General features: G+C 38.7%; 3 protein-coding genes across 3 annotated transcripts; all 3 read left to right on the top strand.

Moving 5' to 3' along the window:
• Positions 1-1,311: 1,311 nt before the first annotated feature.
• On the top strand, positions 1,312-4,975 carry sike1 (suppressor of IKBKE 1). Its single transcript, XM_062427256.1, has 5 exons — positions 1,312-1,715; positions 2,710-2,815; positions 2,918-3,060; positions 3,175-3,288; positions 3,792-4,975. Exons 1-5 carry the CDS (start codon positions 1,557-1,559, stop codon positions 3,936-3,938), a joined length of 669 nt encoding a protein of 222 aa, XP_062283240.1. The 5' UTR covers positions 1,312-1,556; the 3' UTR covers positions 3,939-4,975.
• A 332-nt stretch (positions 4,976-5,307) lies between these two features.
• micos10 (mitochondrial contact site and cristae organizing system subunit 10) lies at positions 5,308-7,899 on the top strand. Its single transcript, XM_062427658.1, has 4 exons — positions 5,308-5,445; positions 7,081-7,128; positions 7,468-7,574; positions 7,686-7,899. The coding sequence occupies exons 1-4, from the start codon at positions 5,373-5,375 to the stop codon at positions 7,692-7,694; spliced, it is 237 nt and encodes a 78-aa protein (XP_062283642.1). The 5' UTR covers positions 5,308-5,372; the 3' UTR covers positions 7,695-7,899.
• Positions 7,900-10,337: 2,438 nt separating this feature from the next.
• On the top strand, positions 10,338-15,639 carry htr6 (5-hydroxytryptamine (serotonin) receptor 6). Its single transcript, XM_062427378.1, has 3 exons — positions 10,338-11,252; positions 13,305-13,439; positions 15,283-15,639. Exons 1-3 carry the CDS (start codon positions 10,338-10,340, stop codon positions 15,637-15,639), a joined length of 1,407 nt encoding a protein of 468 aa, XP_062283362.1.

Below are 15,639 nucleotides of genomic sequence, written 5' to 3'. Positions count from 1 at the left end.
CTGGGGTGTTTGACTGTGCAAGGCGCTATAAGTTAGCACCAGTATTTTAAAGACCAAGTTTAATTAGGAAGGAACGGATAAAATTGGCATGTGATCGCTTGTTATTTCTAGTTAAAAGCAAAGCTGCTGCATTTAGGATGTTTTGGAGGCATTTCAGAGACCTTTGATTTATACAGGTAGAAAGAGCATTACAATCATTTACATAAGAAAAAATAATCCATCCCAGCCTTAGTCACCACATATTTTAATTTTGTAATGCTACTCAATTGTAAAATACATGAGTGCATAAACTGGCTGACAGGATTATCCAAAGACATTGACTGGTCAAAGGAGGCACATAAATTTCGAAGGTTATGCTGAATACAAACATTTAATAACCTCATATACTGCTTATTTGCATTTAACTAGAGGCAGTTGTCAGCCATCCAAATATTGATGGATACCAAACATTAATTTAAAATGGACTTTTGGTTACTTTCACAAGGTTTAAAAAGCAATACAATTGAGTATCATCGGTATAAAAATGATAAGAGATGCAGCTAAAATGGTTAAAAATCTATCCAAGAGGTACGAAGAGAACAATGTAACTCCCAGGACAGAGGCCTGTGGTAGACTACACTCCATGACAGAGACGCTGTGTCTGACATGAACTGACCAACAGACACCGAAAAGCTCTTATCAGTAAGATAAGATGAGAACCAATCAAAGGCAGACCCAGAAATACCCAGCTGGTTTAGCCTGTTTAGTAGAATACCATGATCAATGGCATCAATAGCAGAGCTGAGATCAAGTAACACCAGTAATGATCATCTGCAGCCATCATAATGTCAGAAAGTTTAATGTTGTGCAACAATTTAGTAATGTCCTCCAAGGAACTAGGAAAAACAAGGGGGAAATAGAAAGAAAGGAGTTTATTGTTTGTGGAGCAGGATACACCAATGGTATGTTAGTTTGATGATGGGAGAATATTTGGTCAGATGTCACTAACTTTATCCATAAAAAGGTAAGAAAGTTAGTGCAATCAGTGTTAGAGAAGAAATTAAATAAAGGAAGATTGAAGGGCAGAGCACCAAAGGTCTGACAAACAATTACAGGTTCAAATGTTCTTATTTAAATATTTAAACGAATCAGGTTTAATATCCAGAGTGTAACTTCTTTAACAAGTTATATTGTCGTTTGAAGCTTGATGTTACAAACCCGATCCAGTAGGTGGCAGCATGCACCCTTAAAGTTGTTTTTTATTCCGCCAGTAAACCAAAGAAGACGGAGAGATAAAGGAAGTGACGTTATCTTTCTCCCTAGTACGGAAACGGCTGACTTGACAACAAAACATAGTGGTTAGTTTTTCATTCGTATTTATATATACTATATTCATACTGTCCACCGAAAGCTATTTCCACATACCCGTAACGTTAACAGTTTGCACTCGTTTCTGTAAATGCATTGGAGCTGTTGCGGCTAACTAACACTAAGTTAGCCTGCGGGGTCATTTTTTACCCCATTGGTAGTGTGAAGTACCTTGTTTAAGTCTCGTCCAGTTGTCAGCTCTCTAGTAAATGGCCTGCACTTTAGAAAAAGTGTTGGGCGATGCTCGGACTCTTCTCGAGAGGTTGAAAGAGCACGACACGGCCGCCGAGGGACTGATAGAGCAGTCCGGGGCCCTCAGCCAGAGAGTTCAGGGCATGAAAGAGGTTGGAAATGCCCTTCCAGACAAGGTAAGGACAACAACGTCAACAACACGTCAAACCAGTCCTGTGACAGTGTTTCTCCACATTAATTCACTCTCAGGGGCCGAGTGAATCAAAGTAGAGAGTGTATTGAAATAAAAGTGCTACCTGCAGCAGGGTCAGTTTAGTTCCCAGTTTACCTGCAGATTTTGTTTTTATCATGTTCAAAATGACTCCTGCAGGTGTTTTGTAGATCTGTATATTTGAGGTAACTGCAACAATGTTAAATTCACTGATTTTTTTAATGGAGTTTGGCATGACGTTCTTTCACTAATAGTCATGGAGCGAAAATGTATTGTGTGTTTATTATTATTATCATTATTATTATATATCGCTTTATAATGATTAGAGCCAGACTATTTTAGTCGGCCGATATTGGCCTATCACAGATATATCAGTATCAGTATATATATTGTCCAATATGTACCAATATTTTTTAAAGCTATAAAGGCAGCATTTAATGTATGTTTGATTCATTTTCTTACGTCATGTTAAATATATATGTACACGTTTTTTTCTGTTATTTAGTTAGTTATAGTTATTTATAATTATTAAATACCCAGTGTAATTTACTGTTCTCAGTGTCTGATAACTACATTTAAGGGATCAATGCAAAAAAAGTAAATATGTATGTATTCTTTATGTATAAAATTATCTGCTGACATATTAATATCTGAATTTTTTCTACCTCTTAATATCGGTATCGGATTAGATGTTCTGAATATCATGGAAACATTCCCATGTAGTTAATAGGTTTTTGCAGTTGACCGTTCGATGCTGAGATTTTACATCAAAAAGTACTTTTAAAACTAACATAATATCTTTTTAAAATTGATTCTTTTTCAAATCAATCAATGGCTCTGTACCATCACACTCATTGCATCATAGTATCATTATTCTGCATTTGATGTAGGGTTTGAAATGCATATTCTCATACACTTGATTCTTTATCCTTTATTTCATCTGCCTGTACTTCTTTCAGCACATAGAAGATGCTTCAGAGCTTCAGGAGCTGACCAAATACAAGCCTCATGTCCTTCTGACTCAGGAAAACACTCAAATAAAGGAACTACAGCGGGAAAATAAAGGTTAAAAAAAACCCTCTATTCACACTATTCTTTATGTAATATAATGGTAGTGTTTTATATGTGTGGCAATCCTCTGATGTGTCTTCATGACTTTTTCTACAGAACTATGGTTGTCTCTTGAAGAACACCAGTACGCTCTAGAGTTGATTATGGGTCGGTACCGCAAGCAGATGCTCCAGCTGATGATGGCGAAAAAAGAGCTCGACACCAAACCTGTGCTCAGCCTCCACGAGGACCACGCCAAAGTACGGCGGCTTTCTTTTCATGTGTACAATAAGATTTCACAGTGATAGCTTTAGAGCTGAAAAATCCATTCATTTTGGGATTTTGAGAATTTTTTTTGTCTAACTTTTATCCAGGAAGTGCAGAGCCAGGTGGAGCGGATATGTGAGATGGGCCAGGTGATGAGAAGAGCCGTGCAGGTGGATGATCAGCACTACTGCTCTGTTAGAGAGAGGCTCGCTCAACTGGAGGTGAGCAAGAACATACCGTCTGTTCAAATTAAATACTGTGTGTGTAGTTAGGGTATCTATATGTGGTAATATATGTATAGAGGGTGATATACTGTAATTGAATAGTACATGTGTTACAAAACAAACATATATTCTAACTGACCTCTGGTGATATCTAGAAAATAAAGATAGTTTTAGTTTCATTCGCCCAGGTATGTTGATATACAATACAATCACAGTGAATGGAATTTCATTTGTGGATGTTGCAGCATTGGAAAAAAATTCTTTGGTACAGAGCCCCCCCTTGGGTCACATAGGAGAAAAAAACCTTGATGCGTAAATCTGTGTGGACTAATTTCTATACCATACCCTTGGGTTCACAATCCGTGTGCATGGATTACATCTTTAGTGAATGGACCTGCCTTACATGGACTGTGGGGACCAGATAGATACCTCTAAAGGTACAGTAAGTGACAAAATGATAAATTAATTTTTTTTTAAATTCAATCTGCTGTCCTGTTCAGATTGAGAACAAGGAGCTGCGAGACCTCCTGACCATCAGCAAAAGCTCTGTGAAGACAGCAAGAGAGGAAACCAACCAGCTAACAGAAGCAGCAGCAGCAGCAGCAGCAGCAGCACAAGAACAGAGCCCTCAGTCAGAGTCGGAGTGAACAGCAGCCTCAGTGTGAACTGTGGTTCAGGGCAACAAAACGTCTTTCAAGACCAGCAGACAGGGTTGAGGGTGTCTTCACATGGGTTCACCATGTAATTTTTTTTTTTTTTAAACATAAGCTGGAATTCAGTCAAACCACAGCATATTTTTTGGTAGTGAAGGTCACTTAAACACAATAACAGAAGCGTTAACCAGCAGGTATATTTGGATGGTAGCTGTTGTATATTTTCATATGTACAGTATGTGTATTGTCACTGCAGTCATGTTTGTGTGAATTTCAAATAAATGTAATAAGATATTTCATTGGGAGCAAAGACATGCCAATACTGCGGTAAAGGCAGTAAAAGCAAAGGGGCTTTTATTTGTTTTTGGCCAAAGATACATTTACTCTTCAAGGACACAGTTTCTACCTCTTTGGTGCCCCTTTGCTGTTCACAAACACACACACACAAACACACACACACACACTTACAGTATGTTAAAACTGCTCATAACCACCCCTGCTATGAGTTCACTTGAAGTCTATTAAGCAGCTAGCTCGTAGGTTGCATCATTTTAAGCGTTTGTGCTTGATAATCACTCTGCCAACAAGACGACTCTTGGCTGTTTCACACAGTTTGCCTGCTGAAGAGTGGTGGTGGATCATTTGTATGTGATTATCTATCATTATATCAATTTGATACGTTTGTCTGTCTGTTCGTAGAATTCATATATGACACGATTTCCATGTTTAGTACTTTGTGTGTAATGGACACCAGTTTTCTAGTTTCAGATTTATGTGCAGAGTAATTGAGTGTCCCAGTTGATGGCACATGTTTATTTTATGGTAACAGTTTCAGAATTTGCCAAGTTTTTGTGTGATGGATATCAAAATGTTTGGGCACTGTATGTTGTCAGAAATTGTACATTGTCATCTCAGGAAATCAGTGTTATTAAGGTGAACATGCTGTAATGACTTCATATAAGTGTAATGATTTGTGTCAAACGAAAATTTCATTCAGAAAGTTTAAAATAAATTTGCAATAAACAGTTGTGCATCTGTGTATGTTTTTTTTCTTCCTGTGGTAACATACAGTATATATGACGAATTACATATCGGGCTATTCTATTCTTGAACGCACGATGGCGACATTGAGTGGTTTAGGATTGAATTCATCGCGAGGTTTGTGAGACTGATAATCAATGCTGCGTTCAAGTGAAAAGGCCCGCACAGAATTTCAACTAATTAAGCGCTTTTACGGATATAGATACCTTTATCCATATAATTTGGTTACAAATTTTCATTTTTCAAACTGTGGGCTTTAGCAAACCTCCTGCTCTCTGTCATTTTGTACTTCTTCTGCGTTTTAGACGAAACCACTCTATTCTTTCCGACAGTCCATGAAGGCATCAGCAGAGCTGAATTTGACACTTCTAGCTGTGCTTCAAGCTAATGTTCAGCATGTCTGAGAAGGAACTGGGGAAAAAGTGGGACCGATGCCTGGCAGACGGTGCCATTAAATTCGGTAAATATCCCAAAGTCTTCTGCGTGTAGTGACATTATAATATCCAAGAACAAGGGCAACAAAAGCACAATATTATACTGTAGTGAAGAGCTGTCATTGACTGGGTGAGAGGCTAACTAGCTAGCCATAAAGGGCTCGTAAAGGACAACTCAGTGACCAGACAGATATCCATGACTTAATCATTTTGAATTGGTATAATTAGGGTTCATTCTGCAGTGTCATTAAGAAAAAGGGGAATGTTGATACATTTGCCGTAAAGATGCGCATTTTTAACGCTATTTGCGTACCCCTTAGATTTCTGTATTGGAAAGAGGCTAAGGGGGAATCGAATCACCATTATGAAAATGTTAATATAGATATTTTCTTTGTTTATCGATAAATACAAAATTAATGGACACTAAGTAAGACTTATTACGAGACAGCAATGCCCACTCCTTAATTCGGCATACTAAAATTACCGATAAGCATCTACTTTAAAACCATGTAAGCTTTATATTGTCTCGGCTGAAACACCCAGATAGAAGTGATATAGGAAGGGTAAAGTTGAGTTAATTTATTAAAATAAAGAATTACTTAATGAATCACTGGTATTATAGAACCATGTATTCTGTTATACCTAAAAAAAAATCCAGTCATGTACGTACTGCCGATAAATTGAGAACTGTAAAATTGACAGATATTTGAATGGAGTTTGGTGTGGTGTCATTGAGTGGAAAGAGTGACTGGCAGATGTTATATTAAGGGAGTTAGTGTATTAATATAACAGATATTCTTTGGAACAGTTAAAGGAAAAAACTACTGTGCTTTCCACCACATTCATACCACCTTATGTAGGGCCCGACCGATACTGGATTTTTGGTGCCGATGCTGATACCGATAATAGGGAGTAAAAAAACCCAATATCAATATTTTTGGCAGATAATCTTGTATACAGAACATATATGTAAATGCATTTTTGTAATGATACTTCACATGTGGTTATCAAACATTTGCGGCAAATGGAGGCTATGTAAAGGATGCATACTTTACAGTTTAATAATAACTATTGTATAAAATGACAGCAGTGCATTCAAATAGAAAACATATCTGGGAATTTAATAATTATAAAGAATTACAAATAAATAAACACAACAAAAAATGTATGTATATATTGAACATGAATTAAGAAAAATAATCAAATATACATACAATTCTGCCTATATAACTTTAAAAATATACATATGTACATATATGTATATGTACATATACATCAATACTGATATATCTGTGATAGGCCAATAATATCGGCTGACTGATATACCAGTTTGGCTCTAACTGTATGAGTGAGTGTACAAGTTAAAGTTAGTGTGAAAGTTTAATGTTGTGTATTAGACAGTTATGAGTTCCTATTCCTAAGCAACAAAAAAAGGTTAATCTCTGTTTAGCTATCTCCCAATTACATATAACATGAAAAATGTATAAAACATGATATAAATGTACATTATATGAGTCACTGAAAGAACGAGACTGACAATTATCAATGTTATGCACATACACATTGTATAAATAGAAATAAAGCAACAGCTGGATACCAGTACATTGTCGTTTATGTCTTTCTAAATGTTTTTTCTCTTTTTTTCTTCTTTTTTTTTTCAGGCACTGGACTCGGGTTAGGAATCGTTTTTTCTGTTCTGTTCTTCAAAAGTAAGTAGTTTCTTTGGATTTGCTTCTTTACTGCATCTTGAATCTTTAATTTAGCTCCTTGAGCAGAGCAAGGAGTGATGTGCCACCCCATCATGTACAAGTAATTGTCTGTCAGTTACTCCTAGCAGCTAAAAAGCATTTTCTACAATGCAACAGTAGCTGTATTTTCCAACATACATTATTGTATGTGAAATTTGAATTTGGGTCTGTTTGGTGGTTTTGTTGTGGAGAAGACCAAAAAGTGAGAAAAAAAGAAGTAAAAGACTAGAGTGTGATATGTTGTTAACCACACTGTGATGTTGTGCATGAGAAGAGATAAAGTATCTGTTCCATTTGTAGGGCACACATGGCCGATTTCCTTCGGCTCAGGAGCAGGACTTGGCATGGCATATGCCAACTGTCAGAATGACCTGAAGTCACATTATTTTCTGCACAGAGGCGAAAAGGTTAGAACTGAAATCATTCCTTATTCTCAAAACATAAGTCAAAACAACAATCCTGTGTCACTGTCAATGTAAATCTGGAGTTATGTAACTGATTTTCACTTTCTTCTACAGGAACAATAGCTACAAGTCATCGAGGGACTGTCTTATTCATTTTTGGGATATTTTTGTTTTGTTTTGTCTGTGGAAGAGTCACCATTTGCACTGTTCTGCAGTTAGATTTTTGTCTCCCTGTTGGACGATCCTTCCCTAGAATGACTCTGTATAAGTTGTATGTGCCTAATCAGGACAGTCTGTGTTTATTTAATAAAATTATCATTACAAAAATATGAAACTGATTTCATATGTTTGATTATTTTTTAGCTCAGGTGCCTTTTTAAAGGATGAAAACCATGTAAAACCATTTTTAAACGTTTAGTAAAAAACAACAACCCTAGAGTAATGTAATAAATCATAACAGCTACTGTTGATTATGCTTCATATAATTAACACTCCAAATGTAATGGTGGTAATTTGAGTCAAGTGTTAATGTAGCTTTGAATAGGTGGGTCTTCAGTTTATTTCTGAATGTGAGTGGGAGTGATTTTTCTGAAACGTGTCGGGGAGGTGGTGGCTGCAATCAAAACGCTGTCCCATAAGGCAGTGGGCTGGGTGTGGGTGAAAGGGGGTCAGAGGTTTGGCAGCCAGTCTGATGTGGCAGATGACAGGGGAACAGTAGTGATGGATGAGATTAGTCATCTCTGAGGCGGCATGAAAAATAAGAGCTTTGCATATTATGTTTGGCATTTGTCACGGCTGTTGACATGCTGAAGTGTAAAGGATTTAACACACAAAAGCTATTGTCTTTTATGCCATTTGGTATTCGACTGCTCTGGTAGGGAAGTAATATCATCACGCCTTCTTGTTATTTGGGCTGAATAATTTAGGAGTGCCTTTGGTCATTAATGGTAAATGTATGAGTCACTGAAAAATATTTCATGAACTTTAATTCTAATCTATTATTGACCAAGCATTTACACCTATTCAAATCTCAAATCATACCTTTAGTATCATCATCATTTTTCATGTTTTACTGTTTTAAAACAACACACATTGATCGCAGCAAAAAAGATTGATATCTAAATGTCCACAGTTGGTATAAAAAAAAGAAAGAAAGAAAGAAAAAGGAGCTTCTAACATTCTTATATTTAATCTCTACTGCAGTCAGTTCTCCCCAAAAACACATCTTACATTTCCAATACTGCCTGTCTCTTTTTTTAATCATAGGGAAATTTTCACAAAGCAACAGAAGACAGTATTCAACTGGTTTTACAGGCAGAGTACTGTCGTTGTACCCATGACGAGTGAACTGGACTTCATGTATAATGTTGTTGGAGTGCTCCTTTAATATTCCCTTAACAACAACACACCTAAATCCATTGGTGCAGCCAAGTGTTTCTGAAGTCACAGGTGTGACACCAATTAGAGCTTAAATACATCTGTCGAATTCAACAAATAAAAACAAAAAAACAGATATGCAAATGTATTGAATCGGGAAGGAATTCAAGAATATTTCCAAGGACCTGTCATAATTAAAGCTTAATTAATTCCAGCGTAATTCAACCTTTGAAATCATTAGAACATGAAAAAAAAACCTAAGCTGATATATTCTTTTAATAGCTACTGAATCTGGTGACTACTGCTTTTAAAATATATGAAATATGTCTAAATATAAGTTCTTATATTATTATTGCACATTATACAAATGTGCAATTTCAGAGAAATCTCTTCCACTTCAAAAGTTTGGACATAGTTTGTCTTTATTCACAGGTACTGTAGATCTAACAATCACATAAAATCCTTATAATTATTCATTAAAAAAATGCCATAAAAGTTGCACCTAAGTAGTTAAAAACACCATGACCAAACATGGAAAAAGACCACCCACACCAGTGCCTATGATGTTGAATTAGCATTTCTTGGCTGTGATTGTGCATGGTTATGCATTAAGAGCTCAATGCTTTGACACGCTCCTTCTCAGAAGCTGTGCGCTCTGGCTGGGAGGCGCGCTGGAGTGGCCGACACAGGGATTAACAGGAGCGGGGGATATAAAGGCAGCATCACAAGGACCATAGTACCTGTACACCACTCTTGAATAGAGCCTTGCTTACAAATGACAGCTGCACGATTTTTCTGCTCCCCTTCGCTATTTCCCAGAATAAAAGGATTTGTGAAAGGCAGCCGAGCACCAGCACAGCAAAGGACGTGTGGAAGCTGTGCAATTATACTTCTGTGAGGTGAGATATAATTCTGAGAATTGGTCCTTGTTGTGTTCAACTTCAGTATTTCTTCTCACCAACACTGCTCTTATATGACTAGTCGAGGCTTATCTGTCTGTGTGCCCTCCTACAGTGATCATCATTGTGACATGCAGCTTCAAAACCCTCTGGCAGGCATCGAATGGCTCACTCTGGCTCTTAGCTGTGGATGAGGCAGGGACGTGCCAGCCGGGATGGAGAGATGAACTGCAACTGTTGGCAATTTTGATCAGTGTACTGGTGGCAGCGGGATTAATCACAGAGCACCAGGATGAATTCTTGCCAAAGGAAGATGGAGATATTTACCAGTGGAGCACAGTCCAGTCAGCCCTAACAGGGATACCTCGGTGGCTTGTCCTTGAAGTGAGAACGTTGGCGGCACAGGCGAACTGGTCAAGGTCTGTAATATTAACTGGTGTCTGAAGAGGAACCTCAGGAGCTGCTATATTGATTGTTGCCAACCACCGCCATGGCTGATTCTCACTTGTCTGGCTACGTGGGAAGCTACAACAGCAGCTCTCCCACCACCAGCGCTTGGAACATTACTGGCAGTGGTCCGTGGTTGCTGGCCTTTATGCTGACTGTCATCATCCTCATGACAGTCTGTGGCAACATGTTACTCATTGCTTTGGTGTTCGCCCATCGCTCTTTGCGGTGCACCTCCAACTGCTTCTTGGTGTCTCTGTTCCTGTCTGACCTAATGGTGGCACTGGTGGTCATGCCCCCAGCCATGCTCAATGTGCTGTGTGGTGCCTGGGTGCTGTGGCCAGCCTTTTGCCCGGTCTGGCTATGCTTTGATGTCATGTGCTGTAGTGCATCCATTCTCAACCTCTGTGTGATCAGCCTGGACCGTTACCTCTTCATCATCTCACCACTGCGCTACAAGCAGAGGATGACTCCACCTCGGGCATTGCTCCTGGTTGGAGCTGCTTGGGGGTTGGCAGCACTGGCCTCTTTCCTGCCCATTGAGATGAATTGGCACAGCCTAGGTCTAGGGAGTGGACACTCATCGGTTCCTGGGGTCAGCAGTTCCAATATCAGCTCCTACTCTGACACACTGTACCCAGCATCCTACTTTCAGCTTTCACCATCTGGAGGTCTTTCCTTCCAGTGTCGCCTGCGGGTCACCCTGCCCTTTGCTCTAGTGGCATCTGTACTCACATTCTTTTTGCCCTCCAGCGCCATTTGCTTCACTTACTGTCGGATTCTTCTGGCAGCACATAGACAGGCGAAGAGGGTCGCAGCACTGAGCCACCCACCACACCCACATCCTTCTCTTGGGGAACCTTCCCGGCCTCCTTCAACTGGGGGTGCAGCAGGGCAAGCTCACCAGGACGGAGATGACTGCAGTCACCAGGAGCCTCCCGTTTCACAAAATGTACCGGTAAGGCAGAGAGACCAAACAATAAATAATAAAAGTGTATGAGTGCCAGTCATATAGGTTTCCTACCCGAGACACTGAATGAACTAGTGGACAATGTCTACATAAAATGCCTGAATCAGTGATTCTAAAATAGTAGACTGCCCTTTAAGCATAGCACTAATTCACGAGAGTAGGAGTTTAAAAGGTTAATTATGTGAGTGGAAAAGATGGCACAGAGCACAAAATAATAACCAAATTATAGTTACTCATCTATTGTAAGAGTTGTCAAGCTTGACTTTTTCTGGACATATTAAAATTTTGACATTATACTGCTCATACCTGCTACTCCTAAATTCATCATCATCATCATCATCATCTAAGTGCTGCAATTATGAACCTTGAGGTGGTTACTGTTAGTATTAATGGCCACTGTTTGCCTCACACATGAACAGCTGCAAAAATGCTGTTAGAAAGCATTTTAGAAAGATCAATTTGCATTTTTTAAAAGTTAATTCCTGTAAAATGATCATGTTTTTCCTGTCAAGCTTGGAGGAAAATCAGACAGCCATTTTCTGCAATTAGAAAGATACACAAACTATATACAGCTTCTTGACCAACCCATGAGTTAAGCAATGAACATTACCAGAGTGGAGGCTTATGGCTTTTCCACTGACACTTTAGGGCAAAGAGCTCGTGATGATGTCAAAGGCTGATGTTATAATACAGTAGATGCCATTGAACATGAACCCATAGAGAGCAAAGGAAAGAGGTGTAAAACCTGTCAAGAAATAATGGTGAGAAAAGCAGAGAGAGTCAGATGTGCTGCACGCATGCACACACACACACACACACACACACACACACACATCCCCACACACACACACACACACACACACACACACACACACACACACACACACACACACACACACACACACACACACACACACACACACACACACACACACACACACAACAATCGGCTTAAAACAACATAAAATCTGGTGAATTGAATAACCTTTTCTATTTTCCCTAACCCTAACCCTAACCCTAAGTAGCTTTGAATTTAAAAAAAATCTATCTCATAGCATATAGCATAGCAACATTTACCATAAAAATGAAACAGGGTTTCTTTTTTACTATGAATATTTGAAATGGAAAAGAAAAAATAATTAAAATATTGTTTTATTCATATTTAAAGGAATGTTTGACATTTTGCGGTATATACTTATTGACTTATTTGCCTAATTAAATCAGAAGATAACACTCTGATGCATGTTTGTACGCTAAAATATGGAGCTAAAGCCAGCTGGCGATATAAGCTTAGCGTAGTTTAGCATACAAACTGGACACAGGTGAGCCAAATTCGCCTACTAGCACCTCTAACACTCACTAATGAACACATGAATACACATTAACACATCTAATTTTTACCAACAGAAAGTGTAAATGCTAAAAGTTTGGTTTCACAGCCAAGAAATTGTTCCAGGATGTAAAACCATACATACTTTTTTGTTTTTACATCAATTGTACAGAATAAACCAGATATAATTAGTGAGCTTTAGAGGTGCTTACAAATAGGTATAAAAAACAACAACTTTCAAGACATCCAGGCTAGTTATTTCCCCCCGTTTCCAGTATTTATGCCAAGCTACGCTAAACGCTAGCTGGCTCCAGCTCTGTATTTAGTGTACAAGCATCAGAGTGCTATCTTCTGATTGAACTCTCAATTAGCAATGAAATGTATCCCCCAAAATGTCAAACTAATGGCTTTGAGATTTTGTGCTAAACTAAGCTAATCAACTGCTAGCTCTAATTTGACATTTAGCAGCGATGGTATTGATCTTCTCATCGAACTTGTATACTAATATGAAGCTTCAGACATCCAAATAAGCCAAATAAATAGATGTTAGTCTTTTTTAAGTGCCAAAGTCAAATTTGACAAAAATGTGATACTAAAAGACTGTAAATGTTGCAGATATCCACTTGATATGACTAACTCACAGACAGGTTAGAGTGATTTATATTGTATCTATAATTCTGGGTTTTACTCTTTCACTCTGTTGTCCACAGCCGTCAGTGAACAGTGAGCGTCGTCTGGCTCACAGGCAGGGTCGGAGGGCACTGAAGGCCAGTCTGACCCTAGGAGTCCTCTTGGGACTCTTCTTCAGTGCTTGGCTGCCCTTTTTCATCACCAACATGGCTCAGGTCAGTAAAGGTACTGTAGATATGGTGTAACACATAAGTGTAGTGAAGAGGAATTATGCTTATATCATGGTCACATGAGCTGCAAGGGGCTTTATCCAGGTTGCCTTCACCTTTAGAAGACACTCATGTCAGTGTGCTTTCTTTCTTGCATCAACCACTTTACTTACCATTTTAAAAGTCTGATATTGATTGTCTTTTGTTTGTTTTTGAAACACTTCTTATTTAATTTATTCCAGTGATTCAGAAGTCAGCCCAGTTTTCTCACAAATTTATACGGGTGGTGGGCACTGAAAGAGTGTGAAATAAATGCAAAAGAAAGAGGGAAAAAAACACTTGGATACTGATCTATTTTTGTATTGGCCAGCTTTGGCGTCACAGACTTGCCAAGCTATCAAACAAGGAAATAGACTGGCATTTCAGTGTAGTGCAACTGACTCATTCCAAAACTAAGAAAACAACACACCGAAGTGCCATTAATAATTGGTGTTCTTTTTGAATTGTTGTTTTTGATTCAATTAGACTGAATGCACACACTCATTACCCAGCAAACAAACAGTGGAGGCAATGAAAAACCTCGGCCAGAGTAAATTAATGTAAAAAAAACTGCTTAATCTAAATTGGTAATGACACTTGTCCTGTTTTTCAAGGTTTCAATGATCCAGTCATTTTGATTTCCCATCTGTGCCCTCTCGCTTCTCCCCTGCATGACATAGCAGAGAGCAGCACAGAGACTCGACTGTGTCTGTGTTCTCCTTTCTTTTAACACTCAATGTGGTGTGTGAAACGCACCCCTCCTTTCTGTCCTATTCCCACCGCCTCCCTGTCTCATCTTCATAGTATTGGAAGCTCTCCTCTAACAGCTGTCTCCTCCTTCACTGTTTCTCTCTAGCCTTAATGGTTATGTTCCAGATCACTGTTTTTACAAGTCTAATTTTCCCTATTCAGAGATAATTAGATGTTTTATGTTAAAAACAAGTTGTCAGCTTATGTGATTAGTGAGAAAGTTCATGTTTTTTAAATAAAATTATTTCACAACTCTCTAGTACTGTACTTCAGATCTATAGGATCCCAGAAGGCACAGGGAAGCTAAATAAGTAAATACATGCAGAGAGGAATACATAAATTGATGAACAATAAGAAATAAATAAGGCATAATGTCCGTATTTATTTCCCCAACTGTGCCAAAAAGGGACCTGGCAAGTAAATATATGAAAATATGTGCACTATAAATTTAAAATAAATGAATAGAAATATTGCCAAAAAAGGATGGGGAAAAAATGATTGGGTAATAAAATATATGAATATATGAATGTATTTATTTATTTATGAGTTGTACCGTCCGTAAATCTAAATGTGAATGAACACTATCAATTTAAACCAAATGAATAATTTTCCAAAAAGGACAATAAATGTAGGCTATAAATAAAGTTATGTCGAGGTCAAAACATGGTGTTTCCGTCACAAGGCTGCAAGCCATTTGGTCTCCTAATTCAGTTGTTCTTTGTACCTCAAGTGTTGCTGGAGCTGATTTTTGCATATTTCAAATAGCACATTATTTTATTCAATGCTTACTAATTTGCAGTTTTCTTCCTTCTTGCCTTTTTTTATTTATTGCATTGCTACATTTCATGGCATGTTACCACCACTGCCAATTAGTGGAATAGTGTGAAATATGCACATGCAGGAAATGTAGGGGCGAAGTGGCACTTGTAAAAACTCAGGTGCGCTACTGGTGGTCGAAAACTCCACAGGGTGCCTTTAAGATGACATTTCTTCCAAATTTGACCCTTTATATACATTTGATGTCTTATTGCTTGTCATTTTTTCCACCGTCTTCATTCAGGCAGTGTGCGAGTGCGTCCCCCCTGCTCTCTTCGACGCCATCACCTGGCTGGGCTACTGCAACAGCACAATGAACCCCATCATTTACCCGTTGTTCATGAGAGACTTCAAGCAAGCTTTCGGAAAGCTGTTGCCCTGCTGTTCCTCACGGTCGCCCAGACGACCCTCACCGGCGCTTTCCCTCTCTCTCCGCAACTCAGGAGATCCGAACCTATCCAGCGACCCCACCTCCCCTCTGGCCTCCGACCCCACCCACCCCCCAGCTACCGCCACTGATGCTGTCAACCTGTTGGATGCAGAGCATGCTGGGATCGAGTTGCCTCTGCTTCTGCCCAATCAGGTGGACACACTGGATTGA

Source organism: Scomber scombrus, chromosome 10 (assembly GCF_963691925.1).
Source record: "Scomber scombrus chromosome 10, fScoSco1.1, whole genome shotgun sequence".
Taxonomy (NCBI): Eukaryota; Metazoa; Chordata; class Actinopteri; order Scombriformes; family Scombridae; genus Scomber; species Scomber scombrus.
The sequence above is the reverse complement of the archived record's forward strand: the minus strand, read 5'-3'. Positions and strand labels throughout refer to the sequence as shown.

Bases quoted from the DNA above. Each gene is read 5' to 3' on its own strand.
- sike1 (XM_062427256.1), top strand. From the start codon at position 1,557: ATGGCCTGCACTTTAGAAAAAGTGTTGGGCGATGCTCGGACTCTTCTC. The intron at 2,816-2,917 runs GTTAAAAAAAAC...CTTTTTCTACAG, and splicing joins ACTACAGCGGGAAAATAAAG to AACTATGGTTGTCTCTTGAA. The intron at 3,289-3,791 runs GTGAGCAAGAAC...TGTCCTGTTCAG, and splicing joins AGAGGCTCGCTCAACTGGAG to ATTGAGAACAAGGAGCTGCG.
- micos10 (XM_062427658.1), top strand. From the start codon at position 5,373: ATGTTCAGCATGTCTGAGAAGGAACTGGGGAAAAAGTGGGACCGATGC. The intron at 5,446-7,080 runs GTAAATATCCCA...TTTTTTTTTCAG, and splicing joins AGACGGTGCCATTAAATTCG to GCACTGGACTCGGGTTAGGA. The intron at 7,129-7,467 runs GTAAGTAGTTTC...TTCCATTTGTAG, and splicing joins TTCTGTTCTGTTCTTCAAAA to GGCACACATGGCCGATTTCC.
- htr6 (XM_062427378.1), top strand. From the start codon at position 10,338: ATGGCTGATTCTCACTTGTCTGGCTACGTGGGAAGCTACAACAGCAGC. The intron at 11,253-13,304 runs GTAAGGCAGAGA...TGTTGTCCACAG, and splicing joins CCGTTTCACAAAATGTACCG to CCGTCAGTGAACAGTGAGCG. The intron at 13,440-15,282 runs GTCAGTAAAGGT...GTCTTCATTCAG, and splicing joins TCATCACCAACATGGCTCAG to GCAGTGTGCGAGTGCGTCCC.